Source organism: Chaetura pelagica, unplaced genomic scaffold, assembly GCF_000747805.2.
Source record: "Chaetura pelagica isolate M959 unplaced genomic scaffold, ChaPel_1.0 scaffold1135, whole genome shotgun sequence".
In the NCBI taxonomy this organism is placed as follows: Eukaryota; Metazoa; Chordata; class Aves; order Apodiformes; family Apodidae; genus Chaetura; species Chaetura pelagica.
Genome location: NW_009953228.1, coordinates 1 through 8,944, shown reverse-complemented (window position 1 = coordinate 8,944; position 8,944 = coordinate 1). Strand labels below are relative to the sequence as shown.

The window sequence follows — 8,944 nt, the reverse complement described above, 5'->3', positions numbered from 1 at the left end:
TGGTATCACACAGAGAGGGGTAATGGTTGCACTCCTCACCTCCAGTGTGATACAGCGAGCAGCAGATCTGATACATCTCAACCAACTGTTCCCTGTGAATAGTTTTGGCATTGGCTGAAAATAGTACTGAGGGTAACTTGCATGGACCATGTGATGACACTTTGAGTTGCAAAATTACTTTCAGATAACTTGCACTGAAAAGGTAAAAATAGCACAGCACATTAGACTCATCCGTGTGGAATGTATATATGCAAAAATAGGGCTCCTTAATATTTACAGTTTGTCTAGGCAGAACAACCTGTCATGTTACAGTGTTTCACTTTTAGGCAAACCATGAGCACTGGTAATGTTGCAGATTTCTGTGCTGCTCTGGAATGTACAGCAAACCTTAGGGAAGCTTTCATTTAACCATTCCCTTCCTGGCAAATAGTGTAACTCTGAAATGGCATGAGGTGGGCTTAGACAAGAGTGAGCAGTCACAGCTTTAGAAAAAGGGCACCTAAAGTGTGTCCCAGTGTAACAGACTAATTAATCTTTAGATAATAACAGATTGTTTGTTTGCTTTTCTCTTTACAGCTGGGAGTGTTCACTCTCCCTCCACAAGTATGGCAACGTCTGCGCAGTATAGACAACTTATAAATGACTACGGGCCCCCCTCTCTAGGCTACACACAAGGGATGCAGGTACAGCTCTGCTTGTGTTTCTTTAATCAGATCACTGACCCTGGGTTTGCACAGTAGCATGGATTGTGGCCTGTAATCTGAGGTGTTCCTCCCTCCCACCAAGAGGTGAAATCAAACCCAAATGGCAGACTGATTCATCACACATGTCTTGGGATCAAATTAGACTAAGCAGAGTGCTGAGTGAGATTGGTTACTAATTAACTGTTAGTCCCATCCCTTCTGAGTCACAGTGAAACATGTCTTGAGTTATGTTCTGATAGTGAGGGCTCTAGCATATTTTAAAGTTATCTGTTAAAAAAGGATAATTCCTATCGTGTTTTTCGTTGTCAAATTTATACTCTTAAAATTTAAGTCTCAGGAAGTGTGTGTCCTATGGGCAGGTTCAGGAATCCAGTGGTAAACTTCCTGTGAAACATATTTGACTTAATAGGGTTTCCCTTATCACATGGGCAGTTTTATCTACTTCTCACTCTCCCTGCCTACCTAACTGCTCCACAGAATACACACCTAAGCATGGATATAGCAGGGAGAGGGTTAGAAGAAGTTCTCAGTTTGCTGTTCTTGCAGGACTGTTTTAAATTCTGTCTCACCCAAGGTCCCAGCCTTGCAGCTGCATCCTGCCAGTTGATCCTGATTTCTGAAGGACATGGAGCATCGTGTCCAACTGTAGCAGCAACCACAAAAAGAAAATCATGTTTATAAAATAAACTTGAAATTTATTTTTTTTTTTGTATGAATTGGCTTCTGGGGCTATTTCTGGTTCTCTTTTAATTTCTGTTTGTTCTGTTTGTTTTGTTTTGAGCAGTATTTAATTGAGATTCATCTCCTTTGAACCACAGGGTACCAGCAGCAGTCAAGTACCGCAGAGCAAATACGCAGAACTTCTAGCTATCATAGAAGAGTTAGGAAAAGAGATTAGACCCACTTATGCTGGGAGCAAAAGTGCCATGGAGAGACTAAAAAGAGGTAATGTTTAAGTTTATTTTAAAAAATAACCATGTCCCATACACTTTGTGCACTGACTGCTTGTATACAGCTTCATGACAACTGTTCCCTTTGGCAGGAGACTTCAGCTCGTTGCTAAACCAGGTGTAGTAACAGGCAACTGAAACCTTGGGATTCTCGAGTTGTGCTGTTTGATAGATAAACCGGGGGCCAAATGTGTTTCATGTGCACAAAGGGAGTTTCTGTTCACAATTCAAACCTGATTTTAGAACCTTTAAGGTGGATATATTCTTCTAGGTTCCTGGTGACTTCCTTGCCCCTTCAATTCCCTTTTCTCCCCAGTCTCTAAAATATACAATGAAGCATAGTTTACTTCTTCTCATACACATCAGCCAACTACTTGACCCATGAGTCTTTACTGCAGTGCTTTTTGCTGCAAGAAATAACACCTTGTGGTAATTCACACTAAGGCTGGTGGAGAGAAGAGCAGCAAAATTAAAGAAAAGTTGTCAGGGAAGGCTGTTTGGACTGAGATGTCAGACATACCTGTTCCTCCTCTCTGTGGAGTGTTGGGCTCCATAGGCTTCATTGCCTCTTGGCAAGTAGATGTCATTAGGAGTCCACTAGGAAGGGAGATAGAAGCTTTTAGGCCTGGGTGATGAGGTCTCCCTAGCTTTGCTTTGTCAGCTAAAAGGGGTAATAACTGCCCTTTCCTTGCAGTGTAAAAGAAACCCGTGCGTGCCCCACTGCTGACATCAGCTTGACATTGTCCCCTGCAGGGGACGTGCAAGGGATATTTCTGAAGGAGCAGTGGGACATTCCACTGCTACAGCTCCTGAAATGACCCTGAAAGGCCATCGACAACAGTTGTGCTGGCAGTTCTGTCCTGTGCCAGGATTATGTAGTTTCCTCTTTCTCCCTTACCTTGGTCCTTGTGCTGAGTTTGGCTCATGCCTTCAACCCTGAAGAGGAATGTTATTGTAACAGGCTAACTTCACCACCTTGCAAATTCCCCTTACATTTACCCAAGACTACAAAGCTTTATTTAAGGCTCAGCCATTATGAGAGAGTAATATATCTGCCATGACATGCAATAAAATGAGTAGTAGCTGTTCTGGGAAAGGATGCAATAAAGTCTGCTGATGAGTGGTAAGTGGAATCTGGCCCAGCTAAAATCAATGTTGCTGGAGCCTCTCTTTATTGCATTGCCTGAGTCAGTATTAATAGATCATGAATGGCAATAGGCTAATGGGGACAGCTTGAGAGGGACTGGATAGATGCAGATGCTCTCTCAAGAGAATGGTTCAGTTTGGTGAAGAAAAGTTGTTTTGCTGCAGTGAGTATTTAGGTTGTTGGTAATGTAGGTTTAAGATCCAGTGTTGCAAAGAATCCCAAATAAGTACTTTTTGCTGCCATCTTTTGGTCACAAACGTACCTTTCATTCCATTTTGGAAGCCTAATGGCTGAAGGAGCATGTGCAAGTTTGAGAGCAGAAGGGATTGAGGGTCTCCATGTGATTGCAGCTTCCATGGCCATGTGGAAGTTTTTCCTGAATAAAGTCCCAGTCCCCAGCTCCACCATTGCTAAGCACAGAGGCTGCTGACCTCTAAAATTGGCCAAATTCCCAGTGTTCTACATAATTCAGGGTAGTTCTGCTGCATAAACTGGGCATCCTGCCTCCAAATCCAGGTCTAATGCAGTGCTTTGAGTGTGCAGCTTGACTTGTCCGTGTCAGTTTAACCCCTTGCAGAGCCTTGCACCCATTATGTCCCAGGTCTGTACCCCTTGGATGTAAAGGCTGTTGCTATGATTTTGGCTAGCAGCTTACTAGAAACAGAATCCATTATCTCTAAATAGAGTTTAAACCTCATCTATTGCCTTGTTGCCCTTCCTCCACCTTGTTAAGGAGCATGATTGAGCAAATCTCTTATCTTGTCCTGTCCGAATAGTATCACCTGATTTTTTGTAGAAAATTCTGTCCAACTTTCACTTCAAAATGCACCTCAAGCTCTGTGCTTTCAGCAGCAATGTGAGCATGAATCTAGGTTTAGTTCTAGGATTAACAATCAAGGTCCAGATTTCTGGAACTCCAGGCAACAGGACTTGTAGTGGAAAATTCCACATTACGTCTGTCAGATGAGAGTGGATAGGGCAGCATGTGAAGTGGTGATGATTTACACTGGGAGCTGAGCCAGTGTTGGGAGGTAACTTTTTGCACACACCATAAAAACATTTCTTACTCTTACAAGAGACACAACTTGTGTTTAAGCAGTATTCCAAAGGCTTGGATTTTTATGCATCCTCTCAGAGAACTATCTCAAGGTATTAAGACTTTCAGAGCTTGCTAAAATCACTTCCTAAGTAACTTTGGGATTTTTTTCACTCCACTGTAGCAAAGTAACTCACAGGTAGATAAGGTGATATTTTTTTTTTTCCTAATTGTCTCTTATTTTAAATAGGCCTGCACATCAAAATACACTTGTCACTGCAGACCTACAAATCTTACTGTGCTCTGATTCCTGGTTTAGTCCCTTTGCTTTCCCAAACTGGCATTATATATTGAAAACTTGTTCAGCAGCAGCTGATGTTCAGGAAGTGAGGGATCTCTCCCTTTCCTGAGGAATGCTGTGGTGGCCTTGGCAACTTGAGGCAGAAATACCTAAACTTTTCTCTGAACTGTCATTGCAAGTGTGACCTGAAGGAGCTGATTCCAAATATGTCCAACTCTTTTGCAGGCATTATCCATGCTAGAGGGTTAGTCCGGGAATGCCTGGCTGAGACGGAACGAAACGCAAGGTCCTAGCCCACTGATCCAGTTGCAAGATCTTCCATCTCTTACTGAAGAAAAACTAACACTTGTTCCTTTTGACTCTTGAAACATTCAGACAAATTCCTTTATTTTGAATGTTTTACCTTTCTGGTTTTGCTCTGACAAAAAATGTATAGTTAAGAAAGAGAAAACAAGGATTTTTCAACTTCCTGAGGGTTTGCATTTTGTAAAGAGGTTAAAACTCCCTAAAACATTTCTAAACCAGGAAGACTGAACTGCATGCAGAGGAATGTTCTTTCTCTTCCAGCCTATATTTCAGTTCTCTTCTTATCCAGCCACAGTTCCATTCTGTTTTGCTTTTTTTTTTCCTTTGACTATATTCACTTAACCCCAAACCATCAATCTTTTAAAGTTTGACACAAGCTCTAAGGATTTTTGTTACTAACTGCAGAATAGCATGTTGTGCCTCGTAGTCTGCTAAGTCACAGTTTGTCATACAGCCTAGACCCTGCTTAGAAACAACCTCCCCCTCCTCTTTATTTTTCCTTTTTCGTTCATTTTGCATAAACATTTGCATGACTGTTAGTGCTTTGAAGTCCATTTAAAGTGCATGAGTTATATGGAAAACAGGGAAACCTATTAAGTAATAACAAGGTCCTGGAAAGCTAATTTCTACATTAAGGCTGGAGATTTCAGTTTAAAGTTTGCCAAAAAAAAAGGAAAAAAAAAGAAAAAAAAAAAAAGAAAATTCTGGATAAATTACTAAAACTGTTATTTGCATCTTTGTATGTATTTATTACTTGACGTAATAAAGCTTATTTTCATTAACAATTTGTATTAAAACTATGGACAGTAATTTAAATCAGATTTGTACTCAAAGATCAAGAGCTCTCAGCAGATAAAGGTTTAACTTCATGCAAGAGGCTCAAGTTCAGGGACAGACCAGGGAACAGGCCTGCAGTTGTAGTTGCTTGTAGTCTCCGTTGCTTTCAAAATACTGAGTGGTTGTCCAAAAATTAAAGAGAAGTTCTGGGTAAGTAATTAAGAGTCCTTAACAGGAATTTAAAAGGGAAAGTGTTCTTTATTAGTGGCTCCAAAGTTACAGTATCAAAGGAAAAGCAGCTGCCTGTGTTGGCATGAAGGGGGAAAGTGTCAAAGTGAAGATATCAAAAGGCTCAAGCATAACTGTAGCTCAGCATAAACACAGTAAGTGGCTGTAGTTTACTACTGTACAATCCAATCTAAATCCTAAGGAAGATGGGATAATGGGGATATTGAATACATATGGAGCTATGGATACTTGAATACAGGAAGAAGCAAAGATTCACAGCCTGGGTGAACTGGATTCTGTTGCCCTGGGAGGCAGGTTCCAACGTGTGTCCTTGATCTCAATTTTACGTTTGAACTGGAAAAGATGACTGAGCAGCCTCCACTTGTAGGACCTTCCTTCCAGGTAAGACTTGAAAAGCTTCTGTTGGAACTCCATTCAGAATCAAGCAGGACAGAGCATTGTAGGACAGGATCTATTCAGCTAACAGATCTGAAGGAGACAACTAGTGTTCCTCTACCAGGATGTCTGTTTACCTGGTCACTGTGCGTAAAGGATTTGTGTCAGTAGAGGCATTGCCTGAGTAGGGAGGAAAAGATACAACTTTTTAGGGCTGTTCTCCATATGTATTGGAACTCCTACCAAAAATCACAAGGTATCTGGGCTGTAGGAGAGCTATTGATTTATTTTTTTTGTGTCCATTAACAATGATGGAAAGTTCATGATTCCTTTTTAACTAGGATTGGTTTGTCACCTGAAAAACTGATTGCCAAGCGTGATGAATAAGATGATGGCAGACAGAAGTAGGACTACATGCCTGCTTTTATCACTTGGGTTTTACAGCAACAGCAGCTCATAGATCAGTATTTCAGTTGTGCTTTTGAAGAGCTCCATTGTCTGTTGGTTTGAAAAGTGTGCTTAGGTGTAGTGACAAATGCTTCCCTTACCCTGCTAGGGCAGGTCAGTATTTCACATGTTCATTTCTTATCCAATTGTTGCATCTCTTTAAAATGCCTTTTCCTTTCTAGGTTTTCTTTTGCTCTTCTCTTTTTCTCTTGCTTCTTCTTCTCTGATGCTTTCTTCTCTTTAAAAACGTCACTGTCTTCACCTTTATAGAAGAGGTCAACTTTTTCCTGCAGGATGTCTCTGGCTATCTTTCGGTTCTGCTCCACTGATCTTGTTTGATGACACTGAAAAAACACAATAGGACATTTTTTACTGGATTTTTTTGTATTCTTCAGCTTTCCCTTTCAGCCTACATATTCCTGCCATCAGAGTAAAAAACTCTCTCCCTCAAGCCACAAGCATCCTCCTACCATGAACTGCTGGGGCTTTCCTATCGAGGTGATACATTTTGGAGAGGCTGCCTAATAATGATTTGCAACTGTAACTTGTCAGACTGGCTTTAGTCCTTTAATTCTGTCAGTGAACAAGATTGCTTCCATATTTCCTTACAAAGTTTCATTTAAGTTTAACTTAGCTGTGTCTTCCTCTTGTGATAAGGAAGCAAAGATTAATTTCAGAGTATGAATCCACAAGAAATAGATGAGAGTAAAGCTTAAAATCAATCTGCAACATGAGAATGATCAGGAGAGATTCTAACTAACTTAGAATGTGAGGGCTGCCAGGGGGAGGCAGCTACAACTGAAACATTTTACTGACAACTATAAAACTTCTGCATGGCAAAGGCAGAAGGTCAGCTGAGACCCCAAGCTGATTATGTATTGAGAGCTGAAACTATCTTCTTGCAGAGATTCTTTACAGTACATGTAAACTTTTCATCCCTGACATTTGCACTGAGTTATAACTGCTATGAAAGGAGACTTGGAAGAGATGATGCAATTTGTGACTTAAAGAAAATAAAATGTAGTTACCTTCACTACAATCCCAGATGGGATGTGCTTCAAGACAACACAGTTGTTTGTCTTATTTGTGGCTTGACCTCCTGGGCCATCACCTCTTACAAACTGTTCTTGCAATTCTGCCTCAGTTAGTCCAAGGAGATTGGAAGAGTTCTTCTTTCCTGCTGCCTGAAGTAAAGGTGCTCTGGGCAGGGAAAATTGCTGCTTCCTCAGAATCCATGGTCTCCAGGATGGTGTTCGGACATTCAGTAAGAATGTAACATGAAATAAACTTGGAACATTCATACAGAAATGAGGACACAGCTTGTCTGGAATAAAACCTGAAATAGAAGTGGGGAATGGAGTTTACCAGGAGAATCTTTGCTTTAAGATTACCTAGTTCAGCTGCATGTCTTGAGTGATATTTTGACATGCATATTTATTTTCAAGGATATTCAAGGCATTTGCCTTGAAATACTTACAGTTCAAATGGAATTTTGGTTCTCATTGCAATTAGGTATCTTAAAATAGTCAAGATTAGTGTTTTGTTTTGGAAGGGGATCAGGCAAACAGTAAATAAATGTGTGCTCCTACCAAGATGAAAAAAAAATAAAATAGGAAGGTGAGGATGTTTCTATCCTGCAGTCTGACCTGTAGAGACTTATCTGAACAGTTCACATGTCCTAGGCTTGTCTTTGGACCTGGCTCCATTCCAGTGGTTTCCAAATGTTCAGGTCAGGCTCTAGTGTGCATAAGATTTGATGAGTGGTCTAATACAGCACACAAGGAAAACTCCCTTTCAAATCAGAACTGTGTTCATCCTGTTAACTACCTGCCCACCCTGCTCTGCTCTCCTGCCGTTCTGTACAACCCATTGCATGGCTCTGGTAGAGGAAAAAGGATTGCGGGGTAAACAGACCACTGGGTTTCCAACTGCTGCTTCACATGCTGGTTTTTCCCAGGTCAAGTTATTACCAAAGGCAGAAAAGCCTGGAAGCATGGAAGTATGAAAAGCATGGAAGTATGCATTATCCTCCTGGAGAATGAGGAATGTCAGGTTGCAGTGCAGTCACATGGCACTCTTCAACAAAGCATTAGGTGAGCAATTAAAACATGCTGTTCTGTTTGAAACATTTTACTGGATTCTGAAGAAAACACTTCAGCATGTGAAGAAGCAGCACTTGGCAATAAAAATCCACAGAAGTTGAACATAACTGATGAAATAAAAATAATTTTAAGAAAGCTTTTATGGGCAAGGAAAGATGTCCACTTGGTGGCACTAGAAGGCAGTGACATTTTCTTTTTGCTGCAAACAAACTCAAGAAAAATGAGCAGAACTACCTGGCTGTGAAGTGAGCCTGCACTGAGCAGCAGGTTTAATGTGGGCACTGCCTGTTTTAAGTAGCCTGTTTGGAAACCAAGAGTGGCAACGTTCTGGGCTGCCTGGTCTTGGTAGGTAAAAAACCCACGGGCACTGGAAGCCTGTTTCTGCTCCTTGACACTGCAGTTATTGACACAAGTAAACCTAGAAGGTACCGCAGGGTTGAGGCTTCACTCAGCACAGAAAGTCTCAAAGAAACACGCCTGACCCTGTAAAAAAAGACCTCAAGATGATGATGTTTAAATTCTAAAGAAATAAAACACACCAAAAGCACAG

At 41.0% G+C, this 8,944-nt stretch overlaps 2 protein-coding genes across 2 annotated transcripts; one reads left to right on the top strand and one right to left on the bottom strand.

The window, feature by feature from the left end:
- Positions 1 to 579: 579 nt before the first annotated feature.
- CDK2AP1 (cyclin-dependent kinase 2 associated protein 1) lies at positions 580 to 5,241 on the top strand. Its single transcript, XM_009997858.1, has 3 exons — positions 580 to 683; positions 1,523 to 1,649; positions 4,364 to 5,241. The coding sequence occupies exons 1-3, from the start codon at positions 606 to 608 to the stop codon at positions 4,429 to 4,431; spliced, it is 273 nt and encodes a 90-aa protein (XP_009996160.1). The 5' UTR covers positions 580 to 605; the 3' UTR covers positions 4,432 to 5,241.
- A 1,182-nt stretch (positions 5,242 to 6,423) lies between these two features.
- Positions 6,424 to 7,593, bottom strand: LOC104388926 (chromosome unknown open reading frame, human C12orf65). Its single transcript, XM_009997857.1, has 2 exons — positions 7,321 to 7,593; positions 6,424 to 6,636 (listed from the first exon to the last, which is right to left on the bottom strand). Exons 1-2 carry the CDS (start codon positions 7,591 to 7,593, stop codon positions 6,424 to 6,426), a joined length of 486 nt encoding a protein of 161 aa, XP_009996159.1.
- Between the last annotated feature and the right edge of the window lie 1,351 nt (positions 7,594 to 8,944).

Excerpts from the sequence above, each read along its gene's own strand:
- CDK2AP1 (XM_009997858.1), top strand. The coding sequence starts at position 606 with ATGGCAACGTCTGCGCAGTATAGACAACTTATAAATGACTACGGGCCC. Across the intron at positions 684-1,522 it reads GCTACACACAAGGGATGCAG|GGTACCAGCAGCAGTCAAGT; the intron begins GTACAGCTCTGC and ends TTTGAACCACAG. Across the intron at positions 1,650-4,363 it reads CATGGAGAGACTAAAAAGAG|GCATTATCCATGCTAGAGGG; the intron begins GTAATGTTTAAG and ends ACTCTTTTGCAG.
- LOC104388926 (XM_009997857.1), bottom strand. The coding sequence starts at position 7,593 with ATGAATGTTCCAAGTTTATTTCATGTTACATTCTTACTGAATGTCCGA. Across the intron at positions 6,637-7,320 it reads CATCTGGGATTGTAGTGAAG|TGTCATCAAACAAGATCAGT; the intron begins GTAACTACATTT and ends GTGTTTTTTCAG.